We start from the raw sequence: 27,059 nt of genomic DNA on the forward strand, positions 1-27,059 counted from the left end.
AGGGGTTAGAGTTTCAACATATGAATTTTACGGAGACACAAATATGTAGCCTATAATATTTGGCCTCCTCTTAGGGTGGGGGAAATTCCCTATCTTTATGTCCTTGAGTTATTTGAAGCACAGAGATCAAAAAGTATTACAAAGATACATTCTTAAGCTTGACTGGATGTGCTTTGTCCAAAACCAAAGTGCCCTACGATCTGTTACGATCTGTTAAGGATCTGGATGTTTGATCCTGATTGATGCTGGATTTCGCCTCCATTATAGGGTCTGTCTCTGTCCTGCCTGCCGCTCTGGAAGGGCAGACCTCTGAGTCAGTACCAGCTGAAGGCTCTTGTCTGTGCACACAATCCCTAGACTAGATGTCGATCCCAGGTCATGGCCGAAATGCTTTAACAAGGTTTGTACCACCAAAAGGGCAATATTCCAAGCCTGCATCAATGAGGGAAAGTATACAGGGTGGATGGGATAAATGTGGGAAAACACGAAAGGAACTCTCAAAGTGTCAAAGAGGATGGATTTAAATGGAATCTGGATTAGATCTGAAAAATACATCATGCTTCCCAGAAGGCACTTTTTGGAATTCTAAAAGAGAAGGATTAAGGCAAATTAAGAGGGATTACTCCTCTTCAAACTGGAAATTAAACTTGGGGAACCACCAACTCCCAAAAGTACTAGCTAAAAACATCCACAAGTTTACACTGAGGTTGGGTTCCATTTGTATTGGGGGCACATGCCAAGCAGTGTAAGATTTCCTAAGATAGAACTTTGTTTCTTCAGAACAGCTCTCTTGAGCGCCCAAGACAGAGGCAGAATGCTGACCCTCTTGAACTAGGAATTTACTCTATGGTAATTCTTAATTTCAGAGATGAGTGAATGCAGGAGCATGAGGTGTGGGCATTCTGATCAGGAGGGACACAGTGGCCCGAGCCGGTGCCCGCCCCCCCCCCCCCCCACCCCATGTTCCTCAGCCCTCCTCCTGGTGCTGAGGTCCAGGACTTCAGGCTGGCCAGAAAAACCACATCTCCATGATGCTAGGGAAGCACTCCTGCCCTCTGACAATAGAACTGCTACCCATCCTTGCCTGTCCATAGGATCATTTTACCGTTAGAGAAAAGGCCATCAGCAAAGAGTCAGGGACAGAGGAGTCACAAAGAGGCGGACTTGACTGAGCAATTAAGCACAGTCATCTCATGTCAACAGGGCTTTCTGAGTTTGCACCAGGTGATTTTGATATTTTAACTAACCTGATGGGATGTTCTGTTCAGTCTCCCTGTGTTGGGGTGACTGATGGGATTCTGTCTTCTGCTGGACCTTTGAGAAAGCTATGTTTCCAGTCTGTCCTTATTTGCTGAAACCTCCCATTCTTCCCATGTGCAGCATTATCTATTATGCTATATACTATTTTGCCCTACCTTTCAGCTTGAACAGAAAATTAAAATCCCTTCTGACTTCCACGTGTCTTTTGTGGCGCAGGCTGTAAACACCATCAATGGCATCAAGCTCACAGCAGGAGTTGAAAATCTCCAAAACTAATGGCTCCAGAAACTTCTCACTGCCCCAGGAGAGGGTCACTGCATTTTAACTTTGATGTGTCAGCCTCCATGGCTGTTTGGGGGATGCAGGATGTGGCAAAAAGAGGTGGAATAGCCTTTAAAATCCACTGGAGGTCAATGTATTCCATTATATACACAGTGCTTCAAATTCAGTTTTAACCTTTGATGAAATTTGCAGTGTTGGGAATTTTCATGCTAGAGCAGACACAGGAAATCACAGGTGCAACTCATTTTTGGTTTTGACTTACAATCACTGCGGGCCCCTAGAATTTTTATAAGAAAAGTCTCTCTTTAACTTGAGCGTAAAGTGTCAGAAGTCAGAGGCTTGTCTCTATAATGGACATTAATAGGTAATATTGATTTGTGGAAATTAATTACTAGGAAAACATCTCTCAGCACTTACCTCGCATTTGGAAAGATTTGAGAGCCCTCTTGTGGCTGTCATAAACCTAACCTGAAAACCGATGAAAAGCTTTGAGCTGGTTTATTGTTGCTGTTATTCGTTCATTCATCCCCCGTTTTTCTTCTTGGTTACATTTGTTTGCTTGCTCTAGAGTTTGGAATTTTTTTTTTTTTAGATTAATGTTAGCATATTCCACATCATTTCAATGGAGGATGCAGAGATGGTAGCTGGTGTCAACGTTAAAAGGACAGGCTACTTCTATTTTAATGATTCTTAAACTTAGATTCTTATCACCAAGATAAATAATAAATGCAGAGGCGATATGTCTGGGGAAGTTCCCAAAGCAAAGGAGTTGCAGTTGTGTTATTCCATTTCTTAAAGGATGCTTCCTCTGATTTTTAATCCAGGTATTGATTGCACAAAGGTAGAAGCCATCTCTAGCACAGCTCCAAGCTACATTATTTTGAACATCTTAAAGCTTATTATCCCTGACTTACATATAGCAGAGGAAGGTGGGAAAATAAGTCTCCTTGTTTGAGTGTTTTAAAATCTCTAAGAAATGAATACTGAAAGTTATTTCCTGTCTGATACTTCAATCATGCCTGAAGAAAAAATATTTGCAGTTTCAGGTCATTGTGCTCTGTACTTCAATTGATGAAGGGTCACCCCAGGCAAAGTTTAAACAGAACCAATTGATTTTTTTTCTGGGAGGTTTAAATGAACCTGCATGTATTTTTTTTCTGCATTTCTGTCATTGAGTTATTAATTAGGCAGAATTACAGACATGCTTTGGAAGGCACCGTGGCTGAGTGGGTAAAAGATGCCGCTGAGTGTCCATGTGGTCACTGGCTCTTATCGTGAATAAATAGATTTTGGAGAGAGCCTCATTAGGGCTCTTCTTTATTTCCTGCAGCATCATTTGGTTTCTCCTAGATTAGCGTATATCGTGACACTAGCGTCTGGTCACAAATGAATCACTTGCCCTGCCTTTTGTTCCCAGCGCCAAGGAAACTGCCATGCATGTGAGCTTAAGAAGAAAAATGAAAGAGAAAACCCCTGATGTTCGGGCCTCGATAGGACATATGAAAGTTAAAGGTGGCATCTGGTCCATATCCCCTTCAATGCACAGGTGTAATGAACACAAATTGCAGTTACCTGGCTCGGTGGGGAGTGAAAAAAGGGGACTGTGGTGTGCAGGTAATACTGGCCAGGATAAGATGCTGAGTAGAAACCATTCCATTCCTAAGGACCTGCAGAAAATGTCCATCTCTAACACCGTCTTTCTTGATCTTTGGTGCAAGGTCCTTTAAGAAGACACATAAATGGCTATAGGGGTTGCACCCAGGGGATTCAGGTTGCATCTTTCATAAGTTTTTACTGATCAAAAATTAGATAATTTGAACATCAGTAAGAATAATGACTTCAGTGTTTTGAAACTCATTTAATATGTTTATATTCATGAGCTCATAATGATATAAAAACAAACAAGCAGCTTCAACAAAAAGCCCTTTTGAAGGATTCTAGGCAAGCAAGCTGTTCTTTTGCAAACCAGTAGATAGAATGAGTCAAAGATTCATCTACCTTGGAGGATCCTATAGTTTACGGGGTTTGGGAGAATTTGCCTTTATAGAAGCATGGCAGCTAATATTGAAGAAAAAAAGTATCAGATTATAGCATCATTATTTTGTGGTCCTCTAACACAGCCATCCCCACAGACTGATCTCAAGGAAGACAATGTTTCCACAGACTGGGGAGCAGGGGGCAGGGAGATGGTTTGGGGATGATTCAAGTTCACTGCATTTCTCCTGCACTTTTTTTTTTCCATTTATTTTTATTAGTTGGAGGCTAATTACTTTACAATATTGTAGTGGTTTTTGCCATATATTGACATGAATCAGCCATGGACTTACATGTATTCCCCATCCCGATCCCCCCTCCCACCTCCCTCTCCACCTGATTATTTCCACTATTACATTGTGATGTATAAGGAAATAATTATACAACTGGCCAGAATGCCCTTGTGGATCTGAAAGGAAGCAGAGCTCAGGCAGTTATTGTGAGCGATGAGGAATATCAGTCAATATAGACAAATTTCGCTCACTTGGCCCACCACTCACGTCCTACTGTGTGGCCAGGTTCCTAACCGGCCATGGACCCCCAATCTAACCAATGATCATCAGTGGCTGTGGCACCCCAAGAGGACAAACCACCACATATTAGTGCCTCCAAACAGAAGTCCACAAAACTGCCTACATAGAAACAATAATTTATTATTCCAGAATGACTTTTTCCCCACAACTTTAAATATTACCTGAAGGTGTCCGGGTTTCCCTGGTAGCTCAATGGTAAGGAATCCACCTGTAATTCAGGAGACGCAAGTTTGATCCCTGGGTCAGGAAGATTCCCCCAGAGGGAGGAAATGGCAACCCAGTCTATTACTCTTGCTTGGAAAATCCCATGGACAGAGGAGCCTGGCTGGCTACAGTCCATGGAGTCATAAAAAGTCAGACACGACCGAGCATGCACGCATTAAGCCATCCATATCTTAGTATTTCTTCTGACTCTCCATTTTCAGTGGGTTTTCAAAGAGAACATGAGCTAATGTACAAACCAGTGGAATCCTCAAACACAGAATAATGAGCTAATATCATAATTTCTTTCTAACTCTTAACTACACTAGCGCAAAATAAGACGACTTCATAGTCAGCTATTGAGTTCAGGCTGCATCTTGTGTACCATTATACCCCAAGAATCTAATATAGTGTTTAGCATCAAATACATAATCAACAAATACTTTTAGGTAAGTAAATAAACTCGTCTCACAGCTGAAGAAGAAAAAGAAAAGTCTCAGCTCCACTAGTTGTTTGATCTCGGGAACATCCTTTCATATCTGCGAGCATCAGTTCCCTCATCTGTAAATTCTGCCTCTGACATAATTTTGTACTGAGAATCAAGTGAAATAATGGATGAGGAAAGTGTTTGGGAAACCATAAGTATGTTATACAAATAGAAAAGCACTATCAGCCATTTTTTAAATTATTAACGCAGCTTGTTTAATATTTAAAATTTCACTGTATTGGGTAGTTTCTGAAGCTCTGATATATATGGGAGAAGGGAAGCTTTTGAAGCGGAGAGTGTGGACTTATATTGAGGGTCTGCTATGCAGCAGCTACTGCTGGACCTCCTATAGTCATTATTTTAATCATTAATTCCCTCAACCCTATGAGGCAAGCATTTATACCCTGGCTCTTTAGATGTGAACACTAAGCCTCCTAGAGGTCATATACACTGACCAGCTCACATCAAATGTGAAGTGGACCTTACATTGAAACCTGTATCTTTCTAACTTCAAACCTATTTTCTTTCCATGGCACCTTAGGTGATGCTCCCAACATGTTTGAAATTGTTTGCTGATGATCCATCCCAATGGTTGAGCTTGACTTGTATTTTCCTTGAATCTTCTCTTCCTGAATAAAGGTGTCAGATCAGCCAGCGTCAGGATCCCAGAACCTTTTTCGAACACCTTTGTAGCATTGTGTTTCAAAAGACCTATTTTAAAAACAGAAAAAGAACTATGGCATTGCAGGAGCTTTGGCTTCATCTGAATTCTCTTGCATGGCTATTTCTAACCACACTTTATTGTCCTGAGATGACTACAGCTTTTGTCTTCCAGGTTACTTGGGAGTGATACAGGGAACTATATTCAATACCTTACAATCAACCGTAATGGAAAAGAATATAAAAAAAGAATGTATATATCTGTTTAACTGAATCACTTTGCTGTTCAACAGAAACTAACACAACATTGTCAATGAACTAGATATTAATAGAAAAAAAATTAATGGGAAAAAAAGAAGAAGAAAAGAATGGAACTGCAGTAAATTCCCCTTTGTCTCTAACATCCTTTACTCAAGTGTGAATTTTTTACACAGTTGAGAGGGTGTGCTGAACTCAGGAAAAGTGTGTTGAGGACTACTCCTAAGCTCTGAGTAGCTGACCTCTGACCCTGAGAGGAGCCTGGTGCCTCTCTCCCCCCGGCCCCCACAGTGTGCTGCCTCGCTCCCATCTACCCACAGGCAAACACAAATCCCTCACTGTGAGATGCTAATTTTGCTTCTGGAGCTTCGACTTTAGCAAAAGCCCAGACCACTGATGCATTAAGTCACAAAGCATCTCTACGACAGCCTGACACAAGATGATGGAGGAGACTGTCGGAACTCCCATCATTTTATGAAATGTCAGACATCATCTAAAAGCCTATGTAACTCAAAGGGTTGAGTTGCATGATCAACGCATGCACACATGCTAAGTCGCTTCAGTCGTGTCCAACTCTTTGTGACCCCATGAACTATAGGCTGCCAGGCTTCTCTGTCCATGGGATTCTCGAGGCAAGAATACTGGAGTGGGTTGCCATGCCCTCCTCCAGGGAATCTTCCCAGCCCAGGGATGAACCCACGTCTCTTACGTCTTCTGCATTGGAAGGCAGGTTCTTTACCACTAGCGCCACTTGGGATTAACAGAAGTACTTAGAAATGTTCTTGGACATAGTGTGCACTCAATAAATGTTGTCCATTATTATGATTGCTATTAGTACCAATTTTGCTTCAGTAAATACATTAGATTTGAAAATTCAATAAAAATTTTAATTTTCATTTTAATAAATAAAGCATTTAGAACTGTACACTGATATAATGGGCTTCCCTTGTGACTCAGCTGGTAAAGACTCCTCCTGCAATGTGGGAGACCTGGGTTCTATCCCTGGGTTGGGAAGATCCCCTGGAGGAGGGCAAGACTACCCACTCCAGTATTCTGGCCTGGAGAATGAACTGTATAGTCCACAGGGTCGCAAAGAGTAGGACACCACTGAGCGACTTTGACTTTCACTTTGATATAGTATGTACTCAGTAAATGTTATCCATTATTATTATTGCTATTAATAACAATTTTTGTTTCACATGAAACTTTCCTTGTTTTAATTTAGCTTGCTTTTAATCATTGCCTGGAGGGGGGACTTCCCTGGCAGTCCAGTGGTTAAGACTTTGCTTTATAATTCGGTGGGGGTGGGAGGGTGCAAATTCAATTCCTGATCGGAGAGCTAGAATCCCACATCCCTTGTGGTCAAAATACAAAACATAAAGCAGAAATAATGTTGTAATAAATTCAATAGACTTTAAAAATGGTCCACATCAAAAAAATCTTTTTAAAAAAATTGTTGCCTGGGGGATGACCTTCAAGGCACTCTTTCTTTGAGAACCCGGAAGGAATCAGGTGGCGCTCTCTTAAGTATTTTGTTAAATATGTTAAAAATGATTCCTCAGACCTGATGCCAGAATCTAGGAAAATGCTAACACGAAAGACTCTTTCATGGAAGAACATAGCAAAATCTGGACACAGGTGATTTAATTTTTGGTTCTTGCAATGTTTTAGGAAAACCTGGACCCAAGCTGTCAGCTATAAACCTAGATATCAAAACGCATGCCTTGACCTTGAAGGAATACCCTGATTGACTTCTTTTTTCTTTGCCAAATCAGCTGCTAAAAAACAATGGCAATGAAGACACCGCCTCGCTGCTACTGGGAAATTCCCACATTCCCTGAAAGCAGCGCCTGAGAAATTAACTAAAGAGCGAGCGCGACCGAACACGCGTGGCCTAATAACACAATCTGAGTGGGCTATCTGGTGTTCCGTGTTGCCTGGCTGGGGATTAGCGCTGCACCCGAGATTGAATTGGGCCTTATCTCACGCCGGGGCAGCTCCAGGCTTCAGGTGGATGCCCGCATGCATAAACCACAGATTTGCAGAGCAGAGCAGAGCGCCTAGAGAACTCCTCCTGCCCGAGTCCCAGCGCGCCAGTGCAAAGCAGGGCGCCTCTGAACCAAATAATCACAGAAGTCCCTGAATAATGCATGAGAGCAGGACCTTCCCTGGCACATCTGAAACTGTACTGGGAGGAACTGTACTCAGCAAGATAGCAGAAACACGTCCCTGGAACATGCATTTCCTGAAATTTATTCTTGCAGCGGCCACTTGGGGGAAACTGAAAGCAAATATGACAAGCACCTGAAAACCATGGCATTTTCGCGAGTCTGAGGCTCCCAGGATTTGTGTCAATACAAAGAAGCCATGTGACAAGATTTAAAATGGCATCTTACTGAGAAATTCTACCTTTTTTTTTCCTGGTGAACTGGGTTGAGGGGTTGACTATTCCTCTTAGAAAAATGACCAATGACCGGTATCTTCCAAAAATCTCTTATTTCGTGCTTTTGCTTGGTTGGTTTAGTGACATGTGCAGTTTCCCATTATTAAAGTTAGCTGATAGCTGTGCTCTGTACTAAGTTGCCCCAGTTGGGTCCGACCGTTTGTAACCCTGTGCACCGTAACCAACCAGGCTCCTCTGTCCCTGGGATTCTCCAGGCAAGAATCCTGGGCTGGGTTGCCATGCCCTCCTCCAGGGGATCTTCCCAACCCAGGGATCAAACACACATCTCTTATGTCTCCTGTATTGGCAAATGGGTTCTTTACCACTAGCACCACCTGGGAAGCCCTGCTGATACATAGACTTGCAGAAGAGCTCCATCACAAGAGGGAGGCTGTGTCCAGAAGTACTGGTACTGAATATAATCGGGTGAGGAACTTCCCTCTTTCTGATCTAGATGTCGGCTTTAATATAGCTGCAGTGTTGATGAGTGGGATTTGATTCCACAAATGTTTAGCCTCTAATTTGATATTCCAGCTGCTCATTAAGTGTAGAATAAACAAATCTTTTTGGAAGAATGTTTCCTCAGCACCACATCACAAACCCCATTTGGCTGTCCTAGGATGTCCATCTTTTAGGCTTAGGAGCTGAACAGGGCATCTTTCCCGGCCCAGCTGGGAGGGGGCAGAGCCAAGAGCCTGTTTCATGGCCTTCCCTCGACTTTCAGGTGAACTTGTCCCCAAACACCCCATGAAGTCGGGTCTGTCTCCCGACTGTGAGAATGGCTGTCTCCTTGCCTGTGCTGACCACACTTGGCTATACGTCAGCATTTTGATTATGAAAAGTGAATGAAAGTGAAAGCCGCTCAGTCATGTCCAACTCTGCGACCCCATGGACTATATAGCCCATGGAATTCTCCAGGCCAGAATACTGGAATGGGTAGCCTTTCCCTTCTCCAGGGGATCTTCCCAACCCAGGGATGGAACCCAGGTCTCCCGCATTGCAGGCAGATTCTTTACCAGCTGAGCCACAAGGGAAGCCCAAGAATACTGGAGTGGGTAGCCCATCCCTTCTTCAGCGGATCTTCCTGACCCAGGAATCAAACCGGGGTCTCCTGCATTGCAGGCAGATTCTTTACCAACTGAGTTATCAGGGGCAATTCTCTTGACTCAGAAATTCTGCAAGCTAAATCACTTCAGTCGTGTCCGACTCTTTGCAACCCTATGGACCGTATAGCACTAGGCTCTTCTGTCCATGGGATTCTCTAAGCAAGAACACTACAGTGGGTTTGCGTTTCCTTCTCCAGGGGATCTTCCTGACCCAGTGATTGAACCAGAGTCTCCATTGTCTCCTGCATTGGCAAGAAGGCTCTTTACCACTAGTATCACCTAGGAAGCCAGTCAGAAATTCTAGCTATTTATTCTCTGCCTAAATATTTATGGCTTAAGGAGTTCATCAGATTATTGTCTCTAGTAGCCCCCACTCCAAATAGAATCAGCTTATTTGTCCAAAACTGGGAGCTTGGTCACATAAATTATGGTACATCCATAATTGGAACACTATGCTCCTATGGAAGAATATTAAATAAGATGGAAAATATATTCCCCTCATATTTTTAAGGTTTTGTTCAGTTGTTCAGTTGTGTCCAACTCTTTGTGACCCCATGGACTGTAGCCCTCCAGGCTCCTCTGTCCATGGGATGTCCCAGGCAAAAATACTTGAGTGGGTTGTCATTTCCTCCTCCAGAGAATCTTCCCGACCCAGGGATCAAAACTGTGTCTCCTGCATCGGCAGGCAGATTCATTACCAGTGAACCACCTGGGAAGCCCTTTTAAGTTTTAAATACATGTTAAAAATACAACGTACAGTATTATCTCAAATCTGTAAAAGAAATAGATATTTAACTGTGGTTATATCCTAGTGACATGATTCTAAGTAATTTTCATTCTCTTCTCTTTTTTTTTTACGGTTTTTCATTGCTCATATTTTCCATAATGGCAATGTACTGCATTTCTAACTGGGGTTAGGCATGGGGATCAATGATTAAAAAAAAGAAAGAAAGAAAGACCAGCTACCTCCAAAGTATTCTCCCTTTAATGTTACCAGGTACCCCAGGAAGAAGAGGGACACCCAGCCTTCTCCTTTGCAGGGAAGCGCTATGGGCTTTCCTCTCCCCAGCATCCTCCCAACTGAAAAGAGTCAAGATCTTTGGGTAATAAGTCAGATAAAAATTCCTTAGTCAAAAGGGTCTGGCTGCTCTGTAAGTAAGTCGCCGTCAGGGAGGAGGTGACTGCAGCTGGGTGGGGGACGCGTGATTTCTGTGTGGGGTGAGATAAGGATATGTGAATGTTCCCATTTTCTCATCACAATGCCGGACATCCTTAGAACCAATCGCTCTGACAGATGCCATTGTCAGCCCCCGAGAGTTCTTTAGTACAACACTTAACAATCATCGTTCCCAATTTCCCATTTGCTTAGAACATCATTCTTAAATCCCTTAATTTGTTTTCAAGGCTCAAATAAAAGGCCTTTTCATCACTGTGTCAAAGGGCATTCTGATTGCCAAGCTCTAAGTGCTGTGATTCCCCCTATCAGATACAGAACAGTGCAGATAATACTCCACTGAGATAATGAAGAATGGGCGGTCCACAATGAGCGCGTGGCTCTAAAGAGTCAAGAAATTAATTCCATTCTGAGCATTTGGAAAATGACTCCTGCACACAGCACAGCGGGGCGGGAGACCTAAGTTTCACGTTTTAAAAATGCATACATTGTTTAACACAAGTTCATGTGCCCAAAGTACAGTGAGGCTAAACAAACTGAAACGAAGGAGTCTGGAGCAGAGAAAGGTTTATTGCAGGGCCCTGCAAAGGGATGAGACAGGTGGCTCCTGACCTAAAAAGCTCCGAGTTCCCCAAAGTGTTTTGGCAAAAGACTTCTAGGGGTGGCTCAGCAGTAAAGAACCTTATGCCTGGGAGACGTAAAAGACGCAGGTTCAATCCCCGGGTTGGGAAGATTCTCTGGAGGAGGGCATGGCAACCCACTCCAGTATTCTTGTCTGGAGAATCCCATAGACAGAGGGGCCTGGAGGGCTACAGTCCATAGGGTTGCAAAGAGTCGGACACGACTGAAGCAGCTTGGCATGCAAAGGACTTCTAAAAGCCAGGTGAGGAGGTAAGGGGGGTCGCAGGGTCTGTGATCAGTTGGTGCACAGCTCTCTGACTGGCTGATGGTGAGGCAGCAGGGTGGGGTCACAGGGGTTAACTTTCTCAGTCTTTAGGTTCCAGAAGGCCTGGCTTTATGGACTTAAGGTCATCAAGTAGTTAGCCTCTTCCACTGGTTGGAGAAGGGGAGGTTGTTTACATCTGCAAAACAACACAGGAAATGTGCATCAAATACTATTATAAAATCCCCTGGACAGAGGGGCCTGGTGGACTACAGTTGTCAGACACAACTTAGCAAGTAAACAACACAGGTACTTCAGAGAGGAGCTAAAGCAGAGGATATGGGGAAAGCCCTGTACCCCACACCCAAAGGTCCCATGGGGTCCCTGTCAGTTACAGCATCAGCTTGTGTTTAGGATGGACTGGTCATCTGTGCTTGCTCCCTGCTGAGGGCCAAAGAGCTCCTTCAATGTCCCCAAGGCCACCTTATAGGGAGGGGAGCCAGGCTCAACAAGGAGGGGATATATATATGTATCAGTTCAGTTCAGTCGCTCAGTCGTGTCCGTCTCTTTGCAACCCCATGAACCGCAGCATGCCAGGCCTCCCTGTCCATCACCAACTCCCAGAGTTTACTCAAACTCATGTCCATCGAGTCAGTGATGCCATCCAGCCATCTCATCCTCTGTTGCCCCCTTCTCCTCCTGCCCCCAATCCCTCCCAGCATCAGGGTCTTTTCCAATGACTCAGCTCTTCTCATCAGGTGGCCAAAGTATTGGAGTTTCAGCTTCAACATCAGTCCTTCCAATGAACACCCAGGACTGATCTCCTTTAGGATGGACTGGTTGGATCTCCTTGCAGTCCAAGGGACTCTCAAGAGTCTTCTCCAACACCACACTTCGAAAGCATCAATTTTTCGATGCTCAGCTTTCTTCACAGTCCAACTCTCACATCCATACATGACCACTGGAAAAACCATAGCCTTGACTAGATGGACCTTTGTTGGCAAAGTAATGTCTCTGCTTTTTAATATGCTGTCTAGGTTGGTCATAACTTTCCTTCCAAGAGTAAGTGTCTTTTAATTTCATGGCTGCTATCACTATCTGCAGTGATTCTGGAGCCCAAAGAAATAAAGTCTGACACTGTTTCCACTGTCTCCCCATCTATTTCCCATGAAGTGATGGGACCAGATACCATGATCATAGTTTTCTGAATGTTGAGCATTAAGCCAACTTTTTCACTCTCCTCTTTCACTTTCATCAAGAGGCTTTTTAGTTCCTCTTCACTTTCTGCCATAAGGGTGGTGTCATCTGCATATCTGAGGTTATTGGTATTTCTCCCGGCAATCTTGATTCCAGCTTGTGATTCTTCCAGCCCGGCGTCTCTCGTGACGTCCTCTGCACAGAAGTTAAATAATATTATGGCTGCTTCACGTTTTTGTACAGCAGAAATCAACACAACATTGGAAAAATTAAAACAGAAAACACAGAACAATAGGTTACAAAATAAAAGTCTGTAGGACAAGAAGAAGGAGGAGAAATTGATTGTTTCTCATACATTTCCTAAGGTCTAGGCTAAGGGAAATCATTAGCCTGGGCTACTTTTGCAGGTCAAGGCACCAACAAGTTCAGTTTCCTGGGGACAATCACCACGAGAACTCCTAAAATGGTGGCTGATAAAATGTATCTATTTATTAATTCCATGAACATTGAACAGCTAAACACCCATCATGTACAAGGTCATGTATCAGATGCTCTGAAGGCTGAAGAATGAGTGATGTATAAAGCCAGCTCAAGGGATAAGACATTCCCTGGTCCGCAGAATGAAGATAAAAGCTTGAGCAGTACAGGTTTCCGGGGGTGGGATTGGGGGAGCAGATACCTTCTGCTGAGGACATCACAGGAGGCTGAAGCGAGGAGTATCTAGTTGAGCTGGTTTCTATGATTGCTTTGAACTGTGCGTTGTGGCAATATTAACTGTGTTGCTAGATTTTACAAGCACTAAGCTGGTGGTCGAAGGAATATGATTAACCCTCATTGTGAACCTGGCATTTTGTAGTTTCCTTCAAATGTGTTCTTACTGGATAGGCATGTCATAGCCTCATGAAAGGGAATATTTTTTAATCAGCAGAGGCACAGTGATTCCAGGGCCTTCTACTCCTCAGTTACCATTTCCGGGTGCATACCTGTACTGCCTCTTTTCCATCACAGAACCGAAATGGAAGGATTAGATAGAAGGGAAGGAGGGCATACGGAGGAGGAAAAGGTGGTTTAGAGAAGACTGGCGGTGAGGAAGGGGAACGAACGGTGAAGGTGGGGCATATGATAGTTTTATAATTCATCCTTGATTCTTTCCCATCAGTACCCACAGTTCTGGGTTCTTCCTTGCTGGTCTCTCGCCAGGGCTGTCCAATGTCTTTCCTGGTCTCTGCCTACTTTCGTCCCTCGAAAACTCTGTTGCTCCATGAAGCTTCCCACATCAACACTTTTCTTACTTTGGCAATGCACAGGTGCCTGCAGAACTCACAGCAAACCGACCTCAGTATCCCGTTCCAGTTTGTCTGCATGCATGCTAAGTCACTTCAGTCATGTCTGACTCTGTGAGACCCCATGGACTGTAGCCCACCAGGCTCCTCGGTCCGTGAGGATTTCCAGGCAAGAAGACTGGAGTGGATTGCCACACCCTCCTTCAGGGGATCTTCCCGACCCAGGGAACAAAATCATGGGTTCTTTACCACTAGCGTCGCCTGGGAAGCCCCCTGTTCCAGTCTGTTGTTGTTTCGTCACCAAGTCATGTCTGACTTTTTGTGACCCCATGGACTGCAGCACGCCAGGCTTCGCTGTTCCTTACCATCTCCTGGAGTTTGCTCAAACTCATGTCCATTCAGTGATGCCATCCAACCATCTCTTCCTCTGTGGCCCTCTTCTGCCTTCAGTCTTTCTCAGCATCAGGGTCTTTTCCAATAAGTTGGAGCTTACGTCCCTCTTTTCATTCATTCGTTTATTGACAAACGTTCAGTGAAATGCACAACATGAACTTGCTGGTCTCATTAGGCCACTCTGCTCTCTGTACCTACTGAAATATTCTCTTAAGTATTCTTTGTCCACTCTTTACCTCCATGACTTGCTAATCAATGCCTCTTTTTTTTTTCTAATTTACCACTCTTACATTTATAACACTTTGAGGCCATTTTATTCTTTTTTTTTATTCTCTACATTTCCTAGAGCAGCTCCTTACACACACACACACACACACACACACACACACAAAACCCTCAATAAGCCATATGTTAATTAAATGACTTGCTAATTAAAGAAATGAGCAATTATAAATACAATAAACTGCTTGGTGAAATACAGGTTCTTGAAGCAGAAGGGAAGAAAACCACTAAATTTAGCATTTAAAAAATCTCATTTCTAATAACTATCTGGTGTATGAAATATTCTGCCTTTTACCTAAAGCCTCTCATGACTCTCTCTGCATATTAACCATCATGATTGAATGATGGATGGATTAGAAGATTCTATGTCTTTTTACACTTTTCACATGTTTTGGGCGTTCAGAAATAGTATCGGATTAGTTTTTATGGGGAAAAAAGAAGGGCCTATTTGTCAAAGGCAATATTAACCTTAGTCATTAGAATGTGCTTATCTCCTTTGAAGGTCATTTCTTTTGCATGGCATCATTTATTGAATATCTGCAGTGAGCAGGACTCTGTGGAGGTGCTGTGGGGCACCAGGCCTAACGTCCAGTTATCAAAAAGGAACTTAAAGGGGAGATGTGAACAGGACTTTCATACGCATGTTAAAAGTGCAGTAAGTGATGCAGTAAACCCTCAGGGCTGGAAAAGCCAGGGGGGGTGGAGATGAGGCTTGAGCTGGGCCAGGAAAGATGAGCGGGATGCAAATGAGTAAAGGAAAAGTCAAAGACTGAGGGAAGGCAGTCATGTCCTTGTGCTGTGTTTTGAATTTTTTAATAGGATTACCTTACAGCCGAGCAAGAGACCAAAAAGCACATGCTCCTAGTCTTTACACTATAGTAAGCCATGATGGTCCCTATAACAATCGTCAGCTGAAATGATCACTGAACTAACCAAAGTGCTCCAAGTTTCCTGAGTACACAAGGCTGTGCCATCTTTAACCTGGGCTCACAAGAGTAATTATTCTAAAGAGCTGTAATTGCTTTTCAGACATTCTTACATGAATTTGTCCAAACTCTCAAAGAGGCAGGTGGCAAACAGGAAATCTGCAGGCAGCAAGCTGTCATTAAGACAAAGTCTCCGTCCTCGGGATCTTTCTGATCCAGGGATACTGACAGAACAGTCCCTTAACTTGGTGGTTAGCATCTGTCCCACTTTACCAAAATCTCTGGCCTGAGATCTCCTTGAGGACCATGTCTTGGTGATCTTGGGGTCCCCACTGTTTAGCCCCGTGCGCACGTGTGTGCTAAGTCAATTCAGTCGTGTCTGACTGCGAGTCTATGGACCGTAACCTGCCGGACTCTCCTCTGTCCATGGGATCCTCTAGGCAAGTATACTGGAGTGGATGGCCATGCTGTCTCCAGGGGATCTTCCTGACCCAGGAATCGAACCCGGGTCTCTTACATATCTTGCATTAACAGGCAGATTCTTTACCACTAGCACCATCTGGGAAGCCAGTGCTTGGCAAATAACTGGGGGCTCAATTAATGTTTGGAGGATTCCTAGGTGAGTGAATGGATGGGTGAAGGGAGGAAATCATAGTCTACTTATTAATGTTTCCAAAATCTGGGAAGAGTTTAACTGAAAAATGTTTAACAGTTTAAATAGTGTTTAAGTGTTTGAACAGATGGAGCTCTGCCTCTGTTTAGGGGACTGTCAAAAGGGCCTGGGTTCTGGGAGGACCTCTGCATGCGGCCACACGGCCTTTCCTGGGGAGCTTGCTTGTCCTTCTCTGGTCTTGGTTTTGCCCTCCATTGTGCTGTCGAACCAGGAAGGCTTGAAAAGGAAAGTTGCAGATTTTAGGGTATTTTTAAGAATTTTCCTTAGGTTGGGATAGATTGGGAATTTGGGATTGACATGTGCACACTGCTATATTTAAAATAGATTATCAACACAGACCTAATGTATAGCACAGAGAACTCTGCTCAATGTTCTGTAATAGCCTAAATGGCAAAAGAATTTTAAAAAGAATAGATACATGTTTATGCATAACTGAATCATCTTGCTGTATGCCTAAAACTAGTATAACATTGTTAGCCCACTATCCTTTAATATAAAATAAAAATTTGAAAAATAAAATGAAAAATAAAATATTTAGGTTGGTCTTTTTTTGTTTTTTAAGAATTTTCTTTAGAAATTGAATTGGGCAGGAGCAGAAGAAAATGAGGTTCCATCATTTGGGAGAGGGGAGGAGATTCATGAAACTGGAGTGAAGCTTGTACATATGAGGCCGGACCTGTGGCCTGGAGGTGAACATCATTTCATCAGTGACCTTGAAGTTTTCTGGCTGAGAGTAGAAAAGCAAATGAAAGTACAGGAAAAAATAGAAATGAGAAAAAATGATTTGATGAGTCAAATTGTGATTTTTTTTTTTTCCTTCAATAGTTGGATGTTCTTCAATCCTATTGTTTTTAGCTTTCTATCGTGACTGCTTTGCAGGATTACAAGAAACCATGCAGGAGAATATGTCTGACTAAAGCAACACCCAAATGCTCTCAGGCACTTGGCTCCAGAACCGTGGAGGGGACAACTCTGTACTTTATCAGTATGAATGTCCCACTAGGACATTTTTGTGCCTTGATGTCAGAGTTAGTTTTACTTAAAAATGGACCCCTGACCTATTTGGCTAGTAGAACCTGCAGACATTTGAGAATGATTTTACTTGTATTAACATCACCCTACAATTTGCCTAATCATTGTTTCAACATATTGTTACATTGAATAAAATTTGAAACCAAGACCATTTTAAGTGTATGCTAGTTTCAGTCAGCTTGGAGACCATGTGCATTTCCGATGGAGCAAAGGCACTGGGAATTCTTTGGCAATTTTTTCGAAGTGAGACAACAGCTTCTCAGATTCCAGCAGCTGGTTCCAGTTAACCCTTTATGCCACAAACATTTGTCATTCTCAGCCCTAAAATCTCACAGCTTTTTAGATTATTTTAAAAATCTGAACTGTGTATAAATTTGAGACACATAAATGGGGTTAAGTCTTGTCAATTAATTGTCATTTTTTTCATTTAAATCCTTTTTTGTGCGTTTTCCATTTTATCCAACTAACCAGAAAAATTATAAATTTCCCATTTGTGATCCTATTCATCCAAGCAAAGATCTCTCTGATGTAAGGTATTCTGTCCTAATGAGTTTGAGTTCCTTAACTCACCTAAGTTACATTATAACCACCATCATCATCATTGTGTTTATATATTTATTATATCACTGTCAAATAAAAATAAGTCTCTGCTTGTAGAACTGAAATGTGAACAAGTTTCAACATAGGACCAAAGCAGGATTAATAATGACGTGTCATATGACATTCAACCATATAATATCCTGAAAAATCTTTATTGTCAGCCTTTCCTTGTGGAGCCCAGAAACAATGTCAGTCATTTTCAGCTTTCCCTTCAGACCTTTTGGGAAATTTTCCCCCACTGATGGAATTGTCAATCTGTCATAGAGAAAGACAACAGAGTAATGTAAAAATGGTGATTGGCAAAGCAGGGCTCAGGCTGGCCTTTCTGTGGTGGTTTCAGTACATTCTTCTTCCTGATTTAAAGGGATGAGAGTATTACTTAAGATTTTGGATTTTCTTTCAGTTCAGCCACTCAGAAGTGTCCAATTCTGTGACCCCCATGGACTGCAGCACACCAGGCTTCCCTGTCCATCACCAACTCCCAGAGCTTGTCCAAACTCATGTCCATCAAGTCGGTGATGCCATCCAAGCATCTCATCCTCTCTTGTCCCCTTCTCCTCCTGCCTTCAATCTTTCCCAGCATCAGGATCTTTTCCAATGAGCCAGTTCTTCGCATCAGGTGGCCAAAGTATTGGAGCTTTAGCTTCAGCATCAGTCCTTCCAATGAATATTCAGGACTGATTTCCTTTAGGATGGACTGGTTGGATCTCCTTGCAGTCCAAGGGATTCTAAAGAGTCTCTCCAATACCACAGTTTCTTTAGCACATTTCAAAACTGTCTGGCTAGACATTCAAAATAACTGAATACAGTAAATGTATTGTTTTAAATATAGCTCATCAATTCCTTTTTTAAAAAGCAGCATGAAAAAGAGTACAGAGCGCCAGCTTCCCTTGTGGCTCAGATGGTAAAGAATCAGCCTGCCATGTGGGAGATACAGATTCAATCCCTGGATTGGGAAGGTCCCATGGAGAAGGGATGGGCTACCCACTCCAGCATTCTTGCCTGGAGAATTCCATGGACAGAGGAGCCTGGCGGCCACAGTCTATGGGAGTCGCAAAGAGTCAGACGTGACTGAGTGACTAACACTTCAATTCCTTATTTTTGTCATTGCTTTTACTAGCTATATATATATATATATATATATATATATATATATATATATTAGTACAGTTTAGATTGTCAGGGGAAGCAGCGTTCTTTTCAGAACTTTTCAGAGCTGTTTTTGTCCATCCAGGGCAAATCCTGAGTGTCACTCCTGGTGACAGAGGTGGGGTGGGCATCCCGCTCCTTTGGCAGCTGCTCAAATGATGAGAAGGATTTTCCTGACTTGGAATCAATATTTGCTTTTCTCTAATGCCTACTGCTGTGTCTCTATCTGTCGATTTTCCAAATCCCTTCTGGCCTCTTCACATCTCTCTTGTGCTTTTGAGCCAGTTGTACCCTGATCTTTACCTAATCATTCTGGAGCTAACCATTTATAAAATGTATCTCTTCTCTGTGCTCCATTAGGTGCCATCAGATGAGATGACACCGGTGATTGTTAAGAACCACAGCACCTGACAATTGATAGGCATTCAATAAATATTAGTTACATTTTTTGTTTTTAAAATTTGCTGCCCAGGAAAGCACAGAAGCTTTGAAATCAAATAGGCATAAATTTTATCACAGTTCAAGTATTCATTTGCTTTAGGATCTTGGGCTGTATTTTTCACTTCTGTGTTCTCAGGTTTTGTTTTTTTGTTGTTTTTGTTTTTTTTTTAAGTCATGACAAAACCCATTTTACAAGTTATGTTGAAGGTTATCTGTGCCAGTACCCACAAAGCACCTCGTCCAGTTTCCAGCACATAGTAAGTGCTCAGTAAATGTTAGTCTCCACACAACACATCTTTCCCCTACCCCACCTACCTCTTAACCCAGAAAAGATTAAGGAGACTCGGCTTTCCGCTTTGCTTTCTAGTCTCCTGCTTTGGATAAATCATTTTAACCCCCTTGCACATTTCCCTATCAAATAGTCCCCAATATCTACTACAAAAGTACCTTTTAGTAGTAGATAAAATATCAGATAAAATTTTAGAAGGATCAGATGAAATATCATTTGGGTTTTCAATAATCATGGTGAGTTTCCTTAAAGTAAGGTGTTCTTGCCGGTTGTAATTTATCAGTGAATAATTACTGCATGAAGGCATGAACTATTTCCCCCAACCCCAGCCCTCCCCACACTGTGAGTGAGCAGAAGTCGCTCAATCCTGTCGGACTCTTTGCAACCTCATGGACTGTAGCCCACCAGGCTTCTCTGTCCATGGAGTTCTTCAGGCAAAGAATACTGGAGTAGGCTGCCCACACTGTAGCAGAAAGAAAAAAAACGCAGCAAATGGTACCGAAAACCCATTCATGCAGGTTTACAGAAACATGCACAGAGAGGAACATTGGCCTAACAGCCACTCACGTGAGCACTGGAAGGACATTCTCAGGTGACCGTTTGGCAGACAAGTCCATGGACTCAATGCTGATATAAAGGCTACAGAGGCCCGAGTGCCCAGGGTTGTCCTTCCGGAGGACTGACGCTCTCCCCCTCATCTCTTCCAGGAATTTCTATTACATCACCATGCTGCGGGATCCGGTGTCCCGATACCTGAGCGAGTGGAAACACGTCCAGAGAGGGGCCACGTGGAAAACCTCCCTCCACATGTGCGACGGGAGGAGCCCCACCCCGGACGAGCTGCCCACCTGCTACCCCGGGGACGACTGGTCCGGGGTCAGCCTGCGGGAGTTCATGGACTGCACCTACAACCTGGCCAACAACCGCCAGGTGCGCATGCTGGCCGACCTCAGCCTGGTGGGCTGCTACAACTTGACTTTCATGAACGAGAGCGAGAGGAATGCCATCTTGCTGCAGAGCGCCAAGAGCAACCTCAAGAACATGGCGTTCTTCGGGCTCACGGAGTTCCAGCGCAAGACGCAGTTCCTCTTTGAGAGGACATTCAACCTCCAGTTCATCTCCCCCTTCACGCAGTTCAACATCACGCGGGCTTCCAACGTGGAGATCAACGAGGGCGCCCGCCGGCGCATCGAGGAGCTCAACTTCCTCGATGTGCAGCTCTACGAGTACGCCAAGGATCTCTTCCAGCAGCGCTACCACCGCACCAAGCAGCTGCAGCGCCAGAGGGACCGGCAGAGGAGACGCGGGGAGCGCCGGCTGCAGCGAGACCACAGGGGCCACCGCGCGCCCAGGCAGGAGGGGAGCCCCGGGGCGGCCGTCACGGAGGACTACAACAGCCAGGTGGTCAGGTGGTGACCCCGCCCCCGGCCGCCGCCCTCTCCTCCCGCGGAAGGGGCAGCCTGAGCCCGCGCCCTGGCCTCACCTTGGAGAACGTGGGACCACGCCGAGGACGTCCGGCCCGTAGGTGGCTTGCTTGGGACCCGCTCCCCCGCCTTGCTGCCTCTCTGTCTTCACCTTTTCCCAGCCAGAGATGATCCATCTGGGTTTTTTTTTTTTTCCTGACATTTGCCAATCTGTGATATTAAGTAGGGTAAGGAATGCACCCAACGGGATAGACCTCTTTAGCAGGTCAAGGGGCAAAGTATCAACAAAGGAAAGAGTCCTTGGGATTGGTTTTTTTTTTTTTTTTTTTTTTCTTTTTGCAGCAGCAGCAGCAGCCCAGATGGTAGGTTGGGCAATTGGAACCTACTCAAGTACACATGAAAAGCCAAATTGTGGCTTGGATGTTCTGCTGAAACTGATCGGTTCATATTGTCTCTTTAATGGAAATACTGCTGTTGAAAGAGAGAGGAAGAGAAGGCTTTTTCAGCCTTCCCATGAGGTTTAAGGCCAACTCTCTCAGCTGTTGGCTCTCATCTTTGAACTCTATTTGAGTGTGGTTTAAATCATAAGTAGTGTAACGTGTTTTGTTGTTATGGTTGTTTTTCAACACGATTACCCTGCTACTGACCATCACTGCAGACTCACATCCTCTGCATCTTATCCCGGAGCCATGCTTCTCCCCCATCTTTTATGGAAAGGCTAGTAGATTCAGGAGGTGTGTGCCTGTGGCCCCAGAGAAAGGAAGGTGGGTAAGGACATTCAGGAGAGAACAGGCTTATTAATGAATACCTAAGGAGAACACCCTTCACCATTTTTTATTTTCAGTATAAGGAATGAAAGATAAATTAAGAAGGGAGAAAAGCAGGAGGATAACTACCTGTCCACCATTTCCAATCTGACTGCAGAACCTTAGCTTTTTAATGAGGGCTATTTTAGAGTTTTTCCTATTTGGAGCAGGCCTCTTATCTGATACAGCACTGCCAGGTTTGAAACTCTACTGTCATAGAGGAAAAGACACTTAAAAGGAATTTGGCCTTTAGTATAGGAGCTCAGCTAGCATGTATGCAAAATAAAGTCAAGATCACTAACTTAAAAAATAACTCTGACTTAGGCCATGAGACATGGAATGCAGTGCGTGTTTACTCCAGGAGTTTAGAAAGACTCTACCTCCCAACATTTGAATATCTGTAGCCTGGTATTATTTTTTTCTCCATGCATGATCTCTACCTGTTGTGAGAGTGTGGTCAGAAAAAAATGTGCTACATTGCCAAGTGCTTCTTCTTTTTTTTTTTTCATTTATTTTTATTAGGTGGAGGCTAATTACTTACAATATTGTAGTGGTTTTTGCCATACATTGACATGAACCAGCCATTATTTACATGAGTTCCCCATCCTGATCCTCCCTCCCACCTCTCTCCCCATCCCTTCCCTCTGGGTCTTCCCAGTGCACCAGCCCTGAGCACTCTTATTCTCACCTCTTCCCAGCCACAGCTACAACCCAATGTCTTTGAATAATAAGAGGAGAAATATGGCATAGGGAGTAGAAAACCTTTGCCTAGCATTTAGTAGGGGATCAGAGTGAGTAGAAAGTTTCACAACAGACTGATCTGATCAATCCTTTCAAGGAGCTGAAGGCAAAATGAGTGAACCCCCTAAATCAGATTGAAAAGCCTATTTCACTGATATCCAACATGTTTGATGTTTAAGCCAGCTTTACATAAGCCGCGTCTCAGCCTCCAGAATACTCTCTCTGGGGTTGAGAGTTAATCAACCCACATTCATGGAGCACTCGCCTGCACAGAGGGGAGCCTGGTGTCTCCATCAAAAAAAGAGTTCTGGAGAAGAGGCTTAGATATTTCTGATACTACCCTTGGCTTCATCTCTCATGGGAGGAAAAGCATTACTGGGACCTCCCTTGCGCCAGGAATTTTGGGAGGCCCTTTTCATAACTCAGATCTATTCACAAGAAGGTAGATACTGTTTGTCCCAATTTTACGATGTAGAAAGTGAGATTCACAGACAATAAGTAGCTTCCTCATGGGTTGTGAGCTAGATTTGGCTAACTGCAGAGGGCAAACTCTTTTTTTGTCTCCATAATGTTTTCCATATGGGATAATAGCTTCCTGCCAGTCGTGCTAGAAACCACCCATTATTGTCCAGAAGGGTCTGTGTCTAACCCCCCTGAGTGTGATAGCTCCAAGCCAGTGCCATGTCACCTGGGGTGAGTCCAGCCTCCTCCAAATCACTCATCCATCAAGGAGCTGAGAGACTGATGGCTTTATAGGCAATTGTACTTCTTAAGCCATAGATGGGGTGGGTTAAAGGGGCCAAAAATATAGCTTGTTAGCTGATAGAGATTAGGCTCACAAAATATTAGTGTCTCCCTTCCTGATGATTTGTTCCTAAAGTAGTGAGAAAGGAGGCTTGCTACTGGGATTAATGAGCAGCTTTCTCTCTGTCTTCCCATTTCAATGCTAAGATCTAATGCTGCCTAGAATGGCAGAGCTGCAAATTATTGTTCTGCCTCTCGCTGTGAATCACACACACACACACACACACACACACACACATACACGCTAACAATCCAGTGTTTTGTCATGTGGAAAATCAAAACAAGTTTGAAAGTGTTCAGATTGTTTCTTTTAAACTCCCTTTACATTTTTGGCAGAGAATCCGTGCCTAGCTGAGACTTGAAGGCAGCCTCTGCTAACTTCACACCGTTCCTTAGGTGCCTCAGGGTTTCTATCCAAAGGCTTTCCGTGGCCTCGCTGCTGAAGGCGTGATGTGTGAGACTCCGCTGGAGACCCAGTATCAGGATGTTCAGAGGAGAAACCATCTCTCTGCATTGGCCCGAGGCCAGTGCTGAGCAAATTAAAAAGACCAACATGAATGTCCTCCTTCGTATCATTTCATTCTAAAGCAGCACACTCGTCCTCTCCCTGCGATCCTCTGTTGATAGAAATGAAGAGGTGAGGATGCAGTTTGTTCTCTGAAAATTGACAGTGCACCTACATGCACAGTGATCCTCAGCTCAGAGAAAGGATGTCAGCAGAAGGCATCTGGGTCTAAGGATCCATGAGTGGCCAGCAGCCTCAAAGTTGTCGCTGTTGCTCAGTCGCTAAGTCATGTCCGACTCTTTGCGACCCCCGTGGACTGCAGCACACCAGGTTTCCCTGTCCTTCACTCTCTCCCAGAGTTTGCTCAAACCCATGTGCATTGAGTTGGTGACGCCCTCCAACCATCCCATCCTCTCTTGCCCCCTTCTCCTCCTGCCCTCAATGTTTCCCAGGATCAGGGTCTTTTCCAGTGAGTTGGCTCTCTGCATCAGGTGGCCAAAGTATTGGAGCTTCAGCTTCAGCATCGGTCCATCCAATGAATATTAAGACCCAAAACTAAGTCATTCCAGATACATCTGTGTTAAAAGCCCAGCAGAGGCAAAAAAAGAAAAATCCCTAAGGAGTTCCACATCCTATTGACTCTTGCAATTCCCAGGTAGACCTTCCTTTCATTCTCTGGCAATGGCAACATCAGTAACCAGACTGGGATAAAGTGTCTATGTATGTGTGTGTTTAAATTATTATTAAGGAATAAGATACGTACTATATATTCTGTCTCCTTTTAACTTTTTGGCTACCTACTCTTAACAATAGAGAAAACCGTGTGATTTTCCAGGTTTTCCCAGGCCCTCTCTTGCTCTTTCATCCTAACATGAAGCTTTTAACTCATGGTCCAAGATGACTGCTGCAGCTCCTGCCATCTCATTTTTATTTCAGATAGCTTAGAAGAAGCCGGAAGAAGTTGCACATATCAATTCCAGTCACATCTCATAGGCTAACACCTAGCTATTAGCTACATCTAGCTGCTAAGAAGACCAGGAAATGTCATCATTATTGGTTGCCTTGTGCCTTGATAAATATATAGGTTCTATTATTAAAGAAACAATGTGAAAATTAATACTGATCAAAACTATCAGTCTCTGACACAAAAAGGAACTGAAAAATATTTCAAGTACTTTTCAATGTCATCTATTTCGTCACCCATTTTTGCTAAGGCTAAGATTAAAATGTGTAACTTTGTATAGTATTTCATGCTTTTCAAAACATTTTTACATCTAGTATCTCATTTGATCTTCACCACAGTCTTGTATGTAAAATAGGACCGTTGCTCATTAATCCCATTCAATAGTTCGGCGTGGAGATTCAGTGATGTTGAAAGATTTCCTAAAGTTTCTAGTTTATTAACAAGACAGGTGCTCAGAGCCCCCGTCTTTTGACTTCATATTTTTCTGCTACTTTATGCTACTCATCATCGGTATTGGGATTGAGAATTGCAAGAATATGAAATCTCAATCTCTATTGGTTTATAGCTTCCCTTGCCTTCTCATAGAACCGCAGAGACTCAAAAAACACCAAGGAGAGGGGTAGAGTTGGCTCTCAACTCCCTGCCTCCAGGGAGGAAGCCTCTTATTAGGAGTGAAATGGCCAAGAGATGGGCAGTGTTACAGGGAAATCTTGAAGCATCACCACTCGCCCAACACCTCTCGTTGGACGTCCACCCCATCCAGTCCAGAAACTATTCAAGATGAAGCCCAAGGGAATGTACTCCTTAGGGAAGCTCGGTGGTAGAAATATTTTGAATCAGTGGCAGCCTGAATAGAGATGCTTTACAAAGGTGCAAGAGAACTCCTGGTTGAAAAATCTCCCTTCCTCTCTACTTCTTTCCTCAGTCCCTGGAATTTTATCAGCAACATACCGCTTTGGTTCTTAAATTTTTTATTTGCTGTTAAATGAATCCCTTTGCACATTTGCCAGGGAAAGGGAATGCTTTCAGTTGTCATAAGCTAATACCTTCCCACCAAGGCTTTACCTGACTCCTCTCCAACTCGGACTTGTAGCTGAGAGCGGAGCTTGTAGGACGGGAACATGCAGACGTGGGGGTTGGGAGAGTAGGGGTAGCTACAGAGGAAAGTAGGGCTTCTAAAAGCAAGCAGGTCTTTAAAAGGGGGAAAGATGAGAAGTTTAATATGTGCCAGGGAATAGGGAAACAGGAAAGTGAGTCAGGGACAGTTTCCATCCTCAGTGTCAAGAGCAGTCTGGAGCCATTTGGATTCTTTGGGCCATTGTGAAGAGCAAGACAAGGCTTGAGGCTTGTGAGACAGGATCAGAGCATTCGGGATAATTTTAGGGACTGAGCAGGAGCTGGATCAGAGAGAAAGCCTGGGGTGGACTTTGGCAAAGGGCACTGTGATCTGATCACAGCTGTGTCTCTAAGGTCTTTCTTTTCTGTTGTCACTGTGCCTCCGCTGGTCAGCAGAACTCCAGCTGAAAGTCTGCAGGTGGGTATTGGGGCTGGCTGAGTTCAATGACCTTACCCATTCATGTCATCTCTGAGCAGCATGGCAAAGATTCTTTCTCCAAGGCACTTTCAGCTTTTCTTCTGCACCCCCCTCCCTCCATCTCTACTGGACATAAGCCTGCTTTCTCTCACCACATCCACCTAGACATACCTGAACTAACTCCCTTATTAGCCCCTCTGGGCAAATGGGCAGGGTTCTGAGACCTGTGTGTTTTGTAGCCTAATGGGCAGGCTGCGTAAGGACCCACCCTCACAAACACACCTGCAGAACCGACCTACCTTGCAGAGGTGCTGAGATTTCCAGAGGACTGGCCTCACTATGAACACCAGCAACAGCTGCAAGACAAAAGCCCCTGAACTTCGAAGCCAGGCCTGGAGGTAACCTAACAGAACTACGGATCTGAGGACACGAGAGCACAGATGTTTTTTGAGCCTGTGTTCTAGGTCGTTTATGGACAAGACTACAGCTGTCATCCTTCGGCACCTTAAATGGAGCCTCCGTGGGTTACAAGTTCTGTTGTAGTTTGTGGGAATTTATCAAAGGGCCAGATGGCAGTGCTGAAAGGCTTTGGTTCTTGCTGGGGAAAACTGAGGGAACAGTGTCGATTTGTCACGGTCGTTGTGATGATGACAGTGTGATTTAGTCCCGTTTATTTCCACCAACTTGTCATTTTT

At 43.9% G+C, this 27,059-nt stretch overlaps 1 protein-coding gene across 1 annotated transcript in view; it reads left to right on the forward strand.

Annotated features, from left to right (window-relative positions):
* The window catches only part of HS6ST3 (heparan sulfate 6-O-sulfotransferase 3), a 697,920-nt gene extending 676,918 nt beyond the window's left edge, over nt 1–21,002 (forward strand). Inside the window, exon 2 of the mRNA XM_061133237.1 lies at nt 20,294–21,002. Within this exon, the coding sequence (XP_060989220.1) occupies nt 20,294–21,002 (709 nt within the window). The remainder of the gene's footprint in view (nt 1–20,293) is intronic.
* Nucleotides 21,003–27,059: the final 6,057 nt, after the last annotated feature.

This window comes from Dama dama, chromosome 30 (genome assembly GCF_033118175.1).
Source record: "Dama dama isolate Ldn47 chromosome 30, ASM3311817v1, whole genome shotgun sequence".
NCBI lineage: Eukaryota > Metazoa > Chordata > Mammalia > Artiodactyla > Cervidae > Dama > Dama dama.